At 44.7% G+C, this 17,072-nt stretch overlaps 1 protein-coding gene across 2 annotated transcripts in view; it reads right to left on the bottom strand.

Moving 5' to 3' along the window:
* The window catches only part of FLT3 (fms related receptor tyrosine kinase 3), a 175,854-nt gene that overhangs the window by 102,943 nt on the left and 55,839 nt on the right, over positions 1-17,072 (bottom strand). The window contains exons 2-5 of one of the 2 annotated variants that reach the window (XM_068267000.1): positions 13,105-13,214; positions 7,522-7,730; positions 7,175-7,290; positions 3,017-3,140 (exon numbers count right to left, since the gene is read on the bottom strand). In XM_068267000.1, the coding sequence (XP_068123101.1) occupies positions 3,017-3,140; positions 7,175-7,290; positions 7,522-7,730; positions 13,105-13,214 (559 nt within the window). Of the gene's footprint in view, positions 1-3,016; positions 3,141-7,174; positions 7,291-7,521; positions 7,731-13,104; positions 13,215-17,072 lie in introns of those variants that run through there. The other variant, XM_068267001.1, reaches the window with a different exon arrangement.

Raw genomic sequence — 17,072 nt, forward strand, 5'->3', positions numbered from 1 at the left:
TTAAAGGATCATTGCATACGAAAAGTTTTAAAATACGTGTATATGCATACTGTACATATTGGTGGTAGACCAAAAATGCACTTTAAATTCCTGTTTTGCTATGTAGCTGACACCTGCAGTAGTTAGAATTAATCTGACTGCTCAGACAGGTTTTACTCAATGTGCGCTCTTGTTTAGATGTTTTGTAAAGGCACATCAACAAGTTAGAAGCTCAATTAAAGGGGTTGTAAACAATTTTTGATATTGGCACTTAAATGACCTCTGTCACTAGTTTATGGCACTTTACAACAAGTGGAGATACAAAACGGGACTATGGTAAAATATCTAGCATGCTTGTTAGTGCCTGTACCTTCCAAGGACGATACAGCTTTCAGTTTCAGCATGGCTGAATTATTGCAAATTTCCTTCTGTTTTAAGAAGGCAAATTCCACCAAGCATTGCTTATTAGTAGGAGGGCTGTTTGGTCTCTTTTATCCCCCTATACATTCCTAGTGGTTTGGGTCACCCTGAGCTGCTTGGTTACTCTGTTGAGCATGGCTTGATGACATAGTTGATATGTGCATCCCATAGTCACAAGTGTGCTTCCAAGAGAGATGCAACAATTTCCATCATACCAAACATAACAGCTTCGGGAGATGATTATACAATGAGGGGACTTATGGTGCTGCATGGTCCTCCCCTTAAAAAAAAAGTCCATTTTCTGGTTAGTTGAAGTCTTCATCTATCTTGAAGAATCTGGTCACCTTTTTTGCAGCCAGTGTCTTCGGCTTTACTTGAAGTTTTATTGTACTGTATTGGTATCGTCGTACTGTATTGACATTGGCAGCAGCAAGTCTTTGCGCACTGGAGCTCAAATCCCATGGCCACAGTTTGAATTTATAGATGATGGGACTGGTTTACATAAGTGGCAAAAATAAATTCTAATAATCTTGACTCAAATCTGAGTCCAATGGCTGTATGTTTATTCCAGGTGTGACCCTACTAAATTATAGCAGGTGTGCAAGGGAATAAAATGGCATACTCCCTATTGCTTTCATTACAGTTTTCCTGTCAGAATAAAGATGCATACACACTTTCAAATTCTATCGCCCGCTGAGATCAGGATCCATCAGGAGACAATTCGGGGCCAAGAGCTGCACAGAAATGCTGCTAGCCTTCAGTTTAGCGATGAGTTCTTTTGTATGGAGGAGAATGGAGGACCGATGGTGTGGTGCGAGAGGGAGTGGCAAGAAGACGCTGTCGCTGAGGTGAGTAAGAAATCAACGCCCTTGACCTGTGCTAAGTCTATTGTCTTAGCAATTGTTACATAGGCAAATAATCATTTTACACAGTACACCTGAAGGGAGAGACATGGAGGCTGTCATATGTATTTCCCTTAAACAATATCATTTGCCTGGCGTCCTGCTGATCTGCCATGCATCAGTGATGTCTGACATCTGAAGCAAGCATGCGGCTAATTAAGCCTGACTTCAGTCAGAAACATCAGATCTGCATGCTTGTTCAGGGTCTATAGCTGAAAGTATTAGAGGCAGAGGATCAGGAGGACAGACAGGCAATTTGAAGGAAATAAATATGTCAGCCGCCATATCCCTCTCACTTGAGTCTGGTTTCACACTGGCAACCAGCGTTTTCATCGAGGTGCAGTTAGATGATCGCATTGCTCCGCGAAAATTAAGCTTCGTAGTGTTAAAGTGTAACTGTCGGGCATAAAATTAAAAATCAATTCTTTATTTTTATCTGGTAAACAAGTAATGAGGATGCTAACCAGGCAATCCAAAAGTTAAAATCTCTATTACTTTTCTTGTTTTTAAATGATCATTCCCCAGTTTACCTGACTCTCATTTGGTACGTTGCCGCAAAAAGGAAGTTGCGGGGCATGCTGGGTTGCCCTTTTTTGCTTCTGTACATTAGTTAAAGGGAAGGTCCAAGCAAAAAAAAAAAATGAGTTTCACTTACCTGGGGCTTCTACCAGCCCCATGTAGCCATCCTGTGCCCTCGTAGTCACTCACTGCTGCTCCAGTCCCCCGCTGGCAACTTTCTGACCTCGGAGGTCAGGGCCGCATTGCGTACATTTTTACGCATTCCCGCTAGTGCAGGAACATTAACATATACATTTTTACGCGTTAGTGGTGCAACGCATACATTTTTGTTCCTGCACTAGCTGGAATGCGTAAAAATGTATGCAATGCAGCCCTGACCTCCGAGGTCAGAAAGCTGCCAGCGGGGGACTGGAGCAGCAGTGAGTGACTACGAGGGCACAGGATGGCTACATGGGGCTGGTAGAAGCCCCAGGTAAGTGAAACTCATTTTTTTTTTTTTGCTTGGACCTTCCCTTTAAGTCTGAGGGGAAATAAAGAAGCAAAAAAAAGACAAGCCAGCATGCCGTGCAACTTCCTTTGTGCGTCAACGTACCAAATAAGAGTCAGGGAAACTGGGGAATGATCATTTATAAACAAGAAAAGTAATAGAGATTTCAACTTTTGGTTTGCCTGATTAGCATCCTTATTATTTGTTTACCAGATAAAAATAAAGAATTGATATTTGATTTTATGCCCGACAGTTACACTTTAATGAGCGTTAATGTGATTCTTGGCAGCAAAACACATCATAAGTGAAGCTCTCTACTGCTCACTTCCTGTGGTGGAAATACGTATTGCAGGCAATTTTTCCATCGCAGATTAAATTGGTGTCTGCACATGCACACCGCAATGCTAATACCGAATAGTTTAAAATATCTGCGGCACCCATTGATTTACATGACTTTCGGTGAACATGCGTTACCAGATACTGTCCCATAACGCGCTATTGACATAGCATCATATCAGATGCTTCCGGCGCATTGCACCACATCCGATATAAAATGTCCCATAGACTTTCATTGCTTTAGCACCACCCTGCGTTAAAAATTGGTAACGCAATGCAATGAAAACGCACCAGTGTGAAATGGGCCTCAGGTGTATTTGTAGCTATAGAGCTAAGGCTATTGCTCGTAAGGATAAATCTATACATCCCTTACCTGCCTCGATCTGGGTGGCATGATAGCCAACGAATGATGGGAGGCGGGAACCCTTCTGATATACACTTCACTTTATTCGCCCTCTTATCCTTTTCAGCCGTGAAATATGGCTTCCGCGGAGAAACTAAAACAATGTGCAAAAACTATATTTAATTTTAAACCAATTTTAAATGTAACATAAGCATCCTATCTGTATTGGTAATACAAAGACAATTAAATGCCTAAATATAAAGGGAAATACATCTTTTATAATAAGATTATCATTAGCATAGATCAGACATTCTCAACCGGGGTTCCGCGAGAACCCTCAAGGGGTTCCGTGTCAATTTGACACTTCCGCAGGGCATTATAGTCCCAATTCTCCATAGGTTTGCAGCAGCAGAGCAGAAGGATTCCTTCATGCTACTGCGAGTGATGCGGCAGATGGATCTATAAAGCAGCCGCATCACCTGCAGCCACCTCTATAGTTCCGGCACGCGCGGGAGTTGTAACAGGACCCCAGCTTCAATGAAGGAGGAAAGGACGTCAGATGGTAAGTATGGGGTTTTTTTTCCCTGCACTCCCTGACACCAATGACAGCAGCCAGATAAAGGGGGCAGAAAGCAGCACACAAACGGGCAAAGCAGCCATAGAAAGGGGAGACAGCAGCGAACAAATGCATAAAGCAGCCACATAAAGGGGGGAGATCAGCACACAAACAGACAAAGTAGCCGCAGAAAGGGGGGACAAAGCAGGCACAGAAATGGGGGGCAAAGCAGCACACAAACAGACAAAGCAGCCACAGAGAGGGGGGACAAAGCAGCCACAGAAAAGTGGGACATAGCAGCCAAACAAACTGGGGGGACATAGCAGCCACACTTGTTAATAAGGGCACATGGGAGCCATAATTTCTAACAAGTGGGACAAAAGGGGCCATACCTGTTAAGGGGGACATAGCAGGAAACGCTAAATAAAGAGGGCACAGGTGCCATACTATAGAGGGGAAATGGGTTAAATTTTAATATAGGGTAAATTTTATATATATATATATGCGCGCGCGTCAGGGGTTCCCCGAGATTTGAAAATTTTCCGAAGGGTTCCTCGGGTCAAAAAAGGTTGAGAAAGGCTGGCATAGATTGATGTTGCACAAGTCTACTTTGCAATTCAATATTATTAAAATTTGCAGAAAGAATTTTCAAAACTGGCAGAAGGCTCAATGCAAGTAGCCTTGTCATCAATAGTACCTATGTGCAACCATGGCAAGGAAAGCCGAGGTGAAAATAAAATTATGAGATATACAATTGTACCTATCCACCTACTCCTATAAATTACTTTTTTTGTTTAATGTTGTATTGTTTCATATGCTGACACAGTCTTTTAGTGTCCCAGAAGCTAAAACATATGCACTATTGACCTTTTTTAATCTATCCCCTGCTCACAAAAGCTGTTCTTAGCCAGAAAAAAGCTTTATGGCTGTAATTCCTCATCAGTGAGGCAGCATTCAAACTTGTCTGTTTTTCTGTGCGTTTTCTGCATAGGAAAACTGAGAACCCATGTTAATCAATGGGCTAGATTACACTTAAGTGCGTTTTTTCGAATGCAGCACCGTGTGCATTTACCCTACCAATTACATTAGCTTCTGTAAAAAGTGTGCATTTTCCCAAATACAAACACACATGGGGGTCGATTCACTAAGAAAATAGAGCAAGTAACCTCCTGTTATTTGCAATATTTAACCCTGAGCGCCTTAATGCACGCTACGCGCGCTATTGCCAGCATAGCGTGCATTATTAACTTTAGTCAGAGGAGCGCTCGCTATGCAGTAACTTTAAAGGAAGTGATCCTTGCACTTTGATTGGCCTGACAGGCAGCCTATTGGGCCAATCAAAGTGCGGGGATCATCACCTCCTTTAAAGTTACTTGACCCAAGGGACTACAAGGCGGGATGAGCGGAGTACCCGCTTTTGGCTAATAGAGGGTGTAAGCTACTAGCGCTCGCTAGTGCCAATATCGCGAGTAGCGAGCATTAAGGTGTGCAGGGTTGAATAACGCGAGTAACAGAAGGTTACTCCGGCTATTTTTCTTAGTGGATCAACCCCAAGGTGTGCAGAAAAATGCATGCATAAAAAGCATGCAAAAAACTGACAGACAAGTGTGAATCTTGCTTCAGGGTTACACTACAGTCCAAACTTGAGAGAAACTGCCACTTGGATACTTAACCTTTAACTCTTTCTGATAGAAAAAGAAAAAAGGGACACAGCCCAGTTTTTTGCATGGTCAGCACTGTTCATACAGATGTCTAGCTCATCATGTGACTTGTCACCACCGGTGCCCTTTAAAAAGGACCCTGAGCAGTTCCTAGAAATTAAAATCTGCAATTACCCGGAGCTTCCTCGCTAGCCCGCGAGGTCCCTCGGAATCCTCTGGGTCCCCTCCGTGGTCTCGCCGGTGGCTCCGTTAAGCTGGCGATTGCACCTGTGCGGCTCGTACTCGCACCTGACACTATCACATGTCTGTCGCCATGCGCAGTTCAGTCTTTCGAGAACCGCGCTTGTGCAGGAGGCTTATGGCAATGTGCGCAGGATATTGTCGAGTGCGCTAATGGGGCGTGCAGGCGCAGTAGCTCATGACTTCAGCTGAAGTTGCCAGCTTAACGGAGCCGCCGTCGCCACTGAGAGGACCCAGAGGACGCAGAGGGACCTCGGGGGTTAAGGTGAGCTGGAGGAAGCCCCCGGTAAGTGTAGATTTTAATTTCTAGGCACTGCTCAGGTTTCCTTTAAGAGTGATCTTGTCACTGTTTGCAGTGAGACTTATGCCTTGGTTCATATTTCAGCTAGAATTGTGTAACGGTCTTGTGTCATAGCTCAGATGTCTGATTATATGGTGATCTGCAGAATTACCAATAATACAGACGCTATACCTGATTATGGGTGATCTGCAGAATCACCAATAATACTAGTATAGCAGATAAAGAGCTGAGTGTGTAGTGATTTGGTGCAACCGTAACTTTAATAGTTGAATGAGACCTCACCAGAGGGGCTGGTGAGGTACGATCAGTACACTGAGCGTGCACTAGAGTACAAGCTCCAGGAAGCTGGAGAAAACAATATCGGGGAGACTGAATCTCCCGTGGAGCGGGTGATTCAGGAAGTACTGCAGCCAAGTGATCACCCAAGGAGTGGGTGAGTCAGACTGTACTGCAGCCTAGTGAAACTGCTTCACCAGAGGAGCTGGCGTAGCTAACACCTCACCAGTGGCGAGGACCCACTGGTGAGTAGAATGGTCAGGCAGGCAAGGTTCGGCAACAGAGAGGTAAGTATCGGTACAAGATCGTAAAACAAGAGAGTAATCGGTAATCAGGCAGAGGTTCAGCAACAGGAAGGTACGTATCGGTACAGAATCGTGAGACAAGAGAGTAATCGGTAATCAGGCAGAGGTTCAGCAACAGGTAGGCAGATAGGCAAAAATACAGGATCAGAAAGCCGGATCAGAGTCAGAGTAATAGCTAAGAGTCATACACAGGAGATCAATACAATAAGCAATATCCTAGTCTAGGTGTGAAGTCCTTGGCATCAACACCCGGGAACTAGTCTAACAAATAACAATAGCAAGGTAGCAATATCCTAGACTAGGTGTGAAATCCTTAGCATCAACACCTGGGATCTAGTCTAAGGCCTGAGCGCTAACACGCAAGTATTCACGACAACAGACACCTGCAGAATGAAGCCCAAAGGCTTAAGAAGCAGAGGAGACCCCACTGGCAAGCCCCTCCTGGATCAGCCAATCCTGGGTGCCTTGGGACTCCTCTGACGTCAGCCGACCAGCAGGTCAGCTGACGCCTCTCTTCCTGGAATAAAGGTCCTGTCTGTGCACGCGCCCGCGCAAGACAGTGACCCTGTGAGAAGGAAAAAGCCCCGTCCTCTGCGTCCTACACGCTGAGAAGAAGGGCAGGGGCACGAGGGCAGCTGCGGCGGCGGAACCATTCGCCGCAGCCGTCGTCCCCCAGACCACCTCCGCCGGAGGAACGAGCGGAGACATGGAGGCAGCTGCGCCGGCGATGCCACTCGCCGCAGCTGCCATTATATTCATCACAAATTGGAAGCTGATGGGTTGACCTTTGGAAAAATGTTAATATAGAGGACATGGACACAAATCTACAAGAGATAAGACCAAACTCACTTCTTACTAAGATTTCAAAGTGAATGGAGTAAGTGATATTTTCATGAGCTATCAGTAGTTTATATCTTCCAGCTTGCTTCTCCGTCACTCGTCCCAAATCTACAGTAATGGTCTCGCTGTAAGGAGAAATATTACAGGTGATTTATTTCAAAGATCTATAACAATTCATAAGTGTCTACCTTTACCGAGGTATTCAGAATGAAAGCCATCTATCAGACCAGTCTATTCAAAAACAAATTTGGCTGTTGTGCTGACAGCCTCGTGTCTATGGGTGGGCGAGGCCAGCACCCGCCTGCGGCGCTGTGAGAGTTTGGGTACACTTTAAGCCAGTGGCATAAAGTTCTTACCTGGTCTTTGAGGAATGTACAACACGAGAGTGATTTTTGCGCTCTTGCCGCCAGACAAATAATAACTCCTCCTCCTTGGTTACATTGTGTTGTACTGACAGTCGCACTGACTCAAATATATTGACTTCCACCAGCTTGGCAGCTTTATAAGTATAGTTGGATATTTGTGAGCAGTTCAAGTCAGTACTGAGATTCAAGGAGTCAGATTCCTACAGAAGTAAATAAGCAACAAACAGTAAATTATAGTACGATTTCCTTTTTTGAATTTGTGACATTACAAATTCACACTTTCTGCTCAGAAATGCATTGCATAAAACAGGGAACTATAATAAAAATAAGTAGGGTTAAGAAAATAATATGCTATGAGTAAATGACATAATCGCTCCGCAGTCTAATCCATCCTCCCAAAAATATTCATTAGTAATGAGCTCAGCCATGCATCGAGCAGAACTAAGCAGAAGATGGGCAAACAAGTTATAGCAGTAGGATGCTTGTAGTACACCAATCATATCTTGTACGGCCAGCTTAAAACTTACAGTAAATGAAATTTTAGTTTTAAAGTGTCCCCCGAGGCAAACCTCCAGTTGAAAAAGACATATTTACCTAAGAAGAGGCAAGCCTCAGGATCCTATAGAGGTTTCCTGTGCCATCCTCCGGTCCTCGGTTGCCGAGTGCAAACATACCCACTCCCCAAAGAAAATCGTCAAGGGCTTGATGACAAGAAGATCAGGGCCACGCTCCTCTTCAGATGCACTCATGCCAGAAGAGGAGCGTGGCCATCTGAAGAGGAGCGTGGCCCAAATGTTCCAGGGGATCCTGGCCAGTAGCGGTGAGGACACATGAAGCCTCTACAGGATCCTGAGGCTTTCCTTTTCTTAGGTAAGTATGTATTTTTTTTACCCACCTTAGGTCCACCTCAGGTTCCCTTTAAATTAAATAATTGGTGGTGTTCTAAAGTTTTTTGAATCTCTTGCCACAGACATCAAAAATAGACCTGTATTGTAATATCAAAATATTAATACTACTTTAAATCAGTCCACACAGATAAGTGAAATAGAACAATGACCAGAGACAATGATCATAATGCACAGTCCTTATTCAACCTCAAGCCTTGGGCAGGAAAAAATGTGACAGGGTCGGATTCTTCAACAGAGATGAGAGCCTCCACCACACCCTCAAGATAGGGCACTCACCCTTTCACAACGACCCTCAGTCGGGTGGGTCTCAAGCGCCTCTGGGATATTTTTAGGCAATCTCCTTCCTATCACGATTCTACTTTATACTTACTCTGCTGGATCTCCATAAAGTATTGGATGTCTAGTATGTTTTGCCTTCCTAAACTGTACCAGAGACGGCACACTAGACTACCCGGGGCTTCCTCCAGCCCCATAAGCATTGATGCGTCCTCCTGCGTTCCTTCGTTTAGCAGCAATCAGCCCCAGTATCTGGCTCAGTGTTGTCAGCTGGGGTCTTCTGTGCATGTGCATTAGGTCTGCACATGCGCAGAAGACCCCAGCTGACTCAAACTGGAGCCGACTGAGCCAGTTACTCCGAATGGAGGACAACGGAAGGACGGCGAGGGACGCATCAATGCTTATGGGGCTGGAGCAAGCCCCGGGTAAATAAAAAAACATTCAATTGCAAGGTTTCTGGGTTTCTTTTAAAACAGAAGGTATTTGCAATAATTTAGTTAACATCTGTGGTTACCCACAATGCACCGCTACTGAATATGTAAATTATGTCTTTATGCCCCTGAAGCCAAGCTTGCATCCAGAACCGCTGGTGTATAGCAAACCTATACTTTTAAATTTTACAGAACCACATCAACCCAACGTGCAGACAGCCTGTTGACAATTTGCATATTCAGTAGCAGTACATTGTGGATAACCATAGATGTTCAGTTAACCTCCTTGCCGGTTATCCCAAGCTCAGCTCGGGGTAACCTGCGCAGGAGGATTTCTCAGGCCCCGCTGGGCTGATTTGCATAATTTTTTTCCCTACTTTGCTAGCTGCGTGTGGTACGTGATCACCGCCGCTACCCGCCGAGCCGCCTCCCCCCCCCAGACCCCTGCGCAGCCTGGCCAATCAGTGCCAGGCAGCGCTGAGGGGTGGATCGGGATTCCCTCTGACATCCCGATGTCCCGCCCCGTCGCCATGGCGACCGGGGAAGCCCTGCAGGAAATCCCGTTCTGAACGGGATTTCCTGCTTACTCTGATCGCCAAAGGCGATCGGAGTGGGTGGGGGATGCCGCCGCTCAGCGGCTATCATGTAGCGAGCCCTGGGCTCGCTACATGATTTGAAAAATATAAAAATAAAAAAAAAGTGCTGCGCTGCCTCCTTCCCGGCAGGAATTGGACCGGCAAGGAGGTTAAAGCTGAACTATTGCACATACCTTCTGTTTTAACCTCCTTGTGACCGCCTAATGCTGATTGGCGTCCGCAACGTGGCTCCCCCAGGACCGCCTATCGCCGAAGTCTTGGGTGAGGAGATTGCAGGGGATCGCGCAGACGCGCACACATCCCCGCTTGAGTAATGAGCTCAGCTCTGTCAACAGTCTGCCAGCAGCGATCGCCGCTAGTAGACCGAAATGAAAAGAAATGGCAATTTATTTTCGTTGTACAGTGCTGTGATCTAATGCAGCGCTGTACTGGGGACAGCCCTGTCACTTGGCTGTCCACTGGAGCAGCTCACTACATGACCCCCTCTCATAGGCTTAGGCTGATGCCTATGAGAGAGGATTGCCCTGAATGGACATCGGGGGAGGGAGGGGATAGGGGGAAATAAAAAAAATACACATTTTTATTTAAAATAAAATAAGAACAAAGTCTGAAGCAGTGAGAGCCCACCAACAGAAATTTCTGTTGGTGGGCAGAAAAGGGGTGGATCCATTTGTGTGCTAAGTTGTATGGCTCTGCAGCGAGCTGTTAAAGCTGCCGAGCACTGAATTGTAAAAAATAGCCTGAAGAAGGAGGGGGGGGGGGGGCAAATCAAATATACGGACCTCTTCAGCAGAATGATATCACAGGCGGGAGGGGACAGCCTCTTTGGAAAAGTCGAGGACTTTTGTTTTACTCACACACCTCAGATCCGCGGCGCCTGGAGAGAGGAGAGTGTCTGCGGACAGTACCCATGCGGTACACTTCACATGCAGGAAGTGACCAATGACGTCACTTCCACATCTGCATAACTGGATAACCTTCCACTTTGCATAACCTTAGTAGGCAGAACAACGAGTTCTGCCAGCTGAGGTTAAAATGAGTGCAGCATCTTCAAACAAAATATTTTGTTTGAAAATGCTAAAGGGTTAAAGCATAACTTCACTCTTTTGACAATTAAAACTGTGAAGCAAGATGGTGAAGTAATTGAATTTCTACTCCTTTGAGCTGCGCAGCATAGCTATTTAAAGAGGAAGTGTCGCAAAAATCCTAAAATTTAAAACACATACAAATAAGAAGTACGTTTCTTCCAGAGTAAAATGAGTCCTAAATGACTTTTCCCCTATGTTGCTGTCACTTACAGTAGGTAGCAGAAATCTGACATTACCGACAGGTTTTGGGTTAGTCCATCTCTTCATGGGGGATTCTCAACATTCCCTGGAAAATATTTATACAATGATGCTGTCCAGCCTCCCTGCTCACCATACACTTTTTTGGCAGTTGGATGGAGCAACTGCCATTCACTAAGTGCTTTTAAAAATAAAGAAAACCCTAAGAACCCCCTATGAGAAGATGAGCTAATCCAAAATCTGTCGGTAATGTCAGATTTCTACTACTTACTGTAAGTGACAGCAACATAATTTATGGCTCATTTAACTCCGGGAGAAACGTACTTCTTCTTATTTGTATATGTATTTTAAATTTTCAGATTTTCGCAAGAGACACTGAAGCGAAAAAAAAATATGATATAATGAATTGGTTGTGTACTATGAATGATTACTAGAAGTTTAGCAGCAAAGAAAATATTCTCATATTTTTATTTTCAGGTATATAGTGTTTTTTCTAACTTTAAACAATTCTATAATATGTGCAGATTACACAACACTCAGCATTCAAAATGATTCTTTCAGAGCAGTCTGTGAACTAATGAACTCTCCTCTGCCAGAAGAAAAGTAATTAGTTCAATAACACTTGAGATAATAAAAGTCAGATAACAGCCCTCTCCACAACTTTGCAAGTCTTGTAGAGCTTAATTGCTTTTTTGCATAGAGATAACAACTGGAGTTTCTTAACTCTTCCTTTACTGGAAACAATTAGACTGATGTATCTGATCTTAATGTTTTATTTCTTAGCTTGACACCCAAATTTATTGTTCTGCCCCAGACCTCTCCACACTACTATCAAAAATCCCCGAATGTCTATCCGCTGTATCTACATTTATGTCATCCCGCTTCCTTAAACTCAATATGAGCAAAACGGAGATTGTAATATTTCCACCTTCGCTCTCTGTTCCACCTCCCACTGTCACAATCAATGTAGAGAACACCCCAAAAGCATCAACCCCCAAAGCTCGTTGCCTAGGGGTAACTCTGGACTCTGAGCTCTCCTTTAAACCACATATTAACACTTTAACTACCTCCTGCTACTTCCATCTCAAAAACATTTCCAGAATCCGTCCCTTCCTTTCACAAGAAGCAACTAAAATGCTTGTGCATGCCCTAATCATCTCCCGTCTTGACTACTGCAACACCCTACTCTGTGGTCTACCAAAAAGCAGATTGGCACCTCTCCAATCCCTACTAAACTCTGCGGCCCGTCTCATCCACCTCTCTTCTAGATCCTCTGAGGCAGCCCCTCTCTGCCAATCCCTCCATTGGTTACCAGTTGCCCAAAGGATCCAGTTTAAACTTCTCACACTTGCATACAAAGCTCTACACAAGCTATCGCCTCCATACATTTCCTCTTTAATCTCCAGATACCTCCCCGCTCGGACCCTCCGTTCCTCACAGGAGACCCTTTTGTCCTCCAGCCTAGTCACCTCCTCTCACTCTCGCATCCAAGACTTCTCACGGGCGGTCCCTCTCCTTTGGAACTCTCTCCCTCAACCGGTTCGTCATGCCACGAGTCTGGAAACCTTCAAACGTACTCTGAAAACACACCTGTTCAGACAAGCCTATAATTTGCTATAGGCAGCACTGAAGGCACACTGGCTCACCCACTAATCCTTGTGTTTCCTTCCCCTTTGTTTCCTACCCACTACCCTCTAGATTGTAAGCTCGCAAGGGCAGGGACCTCCTCCTAGTGTTTCTCATACTGCTGTAATTTTAACATATGTATATGTACCAACTACATATCAACTATGTATGTATCTGTATTTACTCTATTCAATGTCATGACTGTACAGTGTCTTGTATTTCTTATGTATATTTGTTCCCCATTATTTGTTTGTACTATGTACAGCGCTACGGAAGATGTTGGCGCTATATAAATAAAAAATAATAATAATAATAATAGCTGTACTACACATACAAATCATAATATTATAATTTTTTTTCGCTTCAGTGTCTCTTTAAATCTTCATGTTTTATTTGTTGATTTGAAACAACAAAACATTAGAAATATATAAGACAGGATCTTTGTACTAACCTCCGTTCCAATCTCCAGGCCTACCTTCTTTTTATAGTTTGTTGTTAAATAACAGTGAATAACTGCCAAGTGCTGGATAGTCACAGCAAAGATGCTGAAAAGGACAGCAACTACAAAACACAAAGAGAAAAAAAGTCATACTAAACATCTCGTACTTCATTTCTACCTTCTACCCACCTCACTATACAATAAATGGTTCCTTGTATGAAAATCTTCAGGTAAAAACATTCATACTATACAGATGTATTTTCATACTTACAGTAAAGGTGGCTATACATCTAACAATGATGGGCAGATTCAACTTAGGGCTGGTGCACACCGAGCGGCTTTTTCAGCGTTTCTGCAGCCGCTTGCGGCTGCGGATCCGCTTGGTCAATGTATCTCAATGGGGTGGTGCACACCAGAGCGGGAGGCGTTTTGCAGAAACGAAAAATGCCGGGGTGAGTCATTTTTTGGATTTCGGATGCGTTTCTGCCTCAATGTTAAGTATAGGAAAAACGCAAACCGCTCTGAAAAACGCCTGTTCAGAGCGGTTTTGCCGGCGTTTTTGTTACAGAAGCTGTTCAGTAACAGCTTTACTGTAACAATATATGAAATGTACTATACTGAAATCCGCTGCAGCAATCCGCAAAACGCTAGCAAAACGCCATAGAAAAATAGGAAAAAGCGTTTCAAAATCTGCTAGCATTTTGCGGATCTGCTAGCGGTTTTTGGTGTTCACCAGGCCTCAGAGACAGATCTCTCTCTGAATGTATCTAATGGGAGAGAGATCTGTCAGCTGCACATACACCGCAGGCCGATTCAGGTTGAGTTCAGCATGATGAAAAGTGATGTTGCCTCATTGCCCCCATCGTTACACATGTGCCCACTTTACTGGCAACCAACTGGGGTGAGGAAGAGTGTGGAGATAGAGCCAGCGGCGGACACCGACAGGTAAAGTATTCATGCACAGGGCACCAGGGAGCAGTGGCGTACCAACCATAGGGCTGCAGGTGCTCACAGCACCAGGTGTAGCCATGGCTAGGGGTGCTGCTGTGGTGCTCAGACACTGTGTTCTTCCAGCTGGGACCTTTTCTCATAGTTCGGGCAACATTCGGAAAAACAGCAACAGGCAGTGCAGGGGACTGTACTACTTCTATCACTATATGTAGCACCCCTCCCCCTTCCTGTCCCATGGGCAATGTGTCTCCTCACTCGCTACACACAGCCTGCAGTCAGTGAATGTGCAGAGCAGCAGGGTGAGTAGAGAAAATGATTGCTGTGCTGCAGCTGGGATATTAGCAGGGAGAGGTGACAGGATGTGTTTAGTGCTTCAGAAGTTTCCCGTCATTAGTAGCCATGTGCACTGGCTGCTGTAATACCTGAGTGCCCTAGTCTATTTATTATTTATCCTGATCAGAGTAATTAATCAATAATACAGGGCAGTCTGCTGTTGCAGAAGCCAGTAATACAGGTGTTGACAGCCGACTTCTGTAGTGAGCAGAGAAGCAAGCTCCAGACAATTTAGATTAGCTTGACTGCAGGTAATATCTCTTTTCCCATCTCCCCCTCCCACCCTGTTGTCTTCCTCATGACCCTTAACTCTTTCCAAATTTAAGTGGCTTCTTTTAACAGCAAGTCCCTGCCAAACAGTACTGGTGATGTCTGCAGTCCTGGTAAGAGTTCTTCCTACCATTTCTCCTCTCCCACCAGGCTCTCTGTTTTGTGCCTCTACCTCTTTATCCCCCCCCCCCTCCTCCTACGCATCACACTCTTTCCTATGTCCCCCTTTTCTGACTGTCCTCAGAGGAGCTCACAATCTAATCATACCATAGTCATAGTCTAATGTCCTACCATATTATTATTGTGCATTTATATAGCACTGACATCTTCTGCAACATTGTATAGAGTACAGAGTTTCATAACAGTTAGGGCCCGTTTCCACTGTGGCGGAAACTGCAGCGAATCCGCAGAGTTTCCCCGCAGGCAAATCGCGCGGGGAAACTCTGCCATAGGGGATTACGGCGCCACTGGCCGAATCGCTTGTGGTAGCGATTCGGCCGGAACCCCCCACAGAATTTCGCGGCGGAGGCTGCAATTCCCATAGCCATGCATGGCACGGCTGATGGGATTCGCCTGCGATCCCGCCCACCCACTCAGTGCTGGCGTGCATCTACGAGACGCACGCCGCACAAGTGGAAACGAGCCCTTAGCTCCTCCATATCCTGACGACTCCTTTTCCCCCAAAATTGGTGGCACCGATTTTCAGCCAATTTGATTATAATAATCAAATCAAATGGTCAATTGCTCGTTAAGTTGACAGATGTATGGTCACCTTAAAGAGACTCTGTACCAAAAATTACAACATTTTTTCTACCATTCTACAAGTTCCTAAAGCTGTTCTAATGTGCTCTGCCTTACAGCAGCACTTTCTACTATAACTGTCTCTGTAATAAATCAATGTATCTTTCCCCTGTCAGACTTGTCGGCCTGTGTCTGGAAGGCTGCCAACTCTTCCGTGCTGGTCTGTTCCTCTATGCACACTCCAGTGTGTGTTTTATTTACATAAGCCAGCAGCGTCTCTGCTATCTTATCAGTGATAGAAGAGAGCTGGATAAAAATCCTCCTCTGGCTGTGAAAGTAGCTGGCTGACACATACTGAGGAATTACAAACACAGGCACAGGCAGAGCTGTCTGCAGGAAGCCTGTCACTTCAGTGCATGAGTGAAGCAGGGGACAGAAGGTAAACACACAAATGATCTTTTGAGATTCAAAAGGAAAGCTGTATACAGCCTGCTTGTGTATGGATGTATTTTCTATGTGTGGACATACTGTACATCAATCTACTTCCTGTTTTGGTGGCCATTTTGTTTGTTTATAAACAAACTTTTTAAAACTGTTTTTGACTACTTTTAATGCGGCGGGGAGCGGCGAAATTGTGACAGAGGGTAATAGGAGATGTCCCCTAACACTCTGGTATGTTTACTTTTGTGCGATTTTAACAATACAGATTCTCTTTAAGGGGCATATCAGGCAGTTGACTCTCTTAGTGTGACGTATGTCACCTCAATATACCTATGAGAATTGTCACATGTAGCCAGCAACAGATTTTTATTAGCAACTATTGAGACTCATATTAGCATCACTCGCATACTCTGCCTTCACTAATTTAAAGAGTGTAGGCAGAATCTCTATAAAAGTTATGCAAGTTATGTCATCTACACATTGCTGTGACATCTCACTCCACAAAGACCTCTGCCAAGAACCTAGCGTGTATACATACAGCTAATCCAGTACAATAGACCTCGGTTTATGAACACCCAACTTACGAACAATTGGCTGATACAAATTGATCAAAAATGCTAAATTTGACTCTATTGGAACGAGTACATTTTTTTTCAAAAGCACCTTGTAGTCGTAGAATTTTTTTTTAAAAGAAATTAAAGAAAAAAAATGTTTTTAAACCAGGGCAACCGGGCAAACAAGGTGCCTTAGGGCACAGGGGTGACACAGTGGGGGGACAGTGGGGGACACTGAAGGCACGGGGGGAACAGAGGGGAACAAAGATGGCACGAAAGGCATAGAGGAGATAGAGGGGACAGAGATGGCACAGTGTTTTAACTTATGGACAGATTCTGGTTAATAACAAACCTACAGCCCCATCTTATTTGTTAACCGGAGGATACTTGTACATCACTAGATCATCTCAACCGATCACAAATCTCCTCCTGAATATTTTTGCTGGGAGCCACAATGTCATCCCTCCTCACCCCTTCATAGGAAAAAAAACATGATGCAAAGCTGTAGCTTCTCCACACCGCGATACGGTGCTCAGAAAGTATGTCCGTCCCCCATGTGCATGACAATCGTGTGTGTGTGTGCACACACCTTAAAGGGGTTCTGTGGAGGGTTTTGAAAGGAAAAATCGACACTTACCTGGGGCTTCTACTGTCCCCTTGCAGCTGTCATCTGCCAGCACCGTCCTCTAC

This window comes from Hyperolius riggenbachi, chromosome 2, assembly GCF_040937935.1.
Source record: "Hyperolius riggenbachi isolate aHypRig1 chromosome 2, aHypRig1.pri, whole genome shotgun sequence".
NCBI lineage: Eukaryota > Metazoa > Chordata > Amphibia > Anura > Hyperoliidae > Hyperolius > Hyperolius riggenbachi.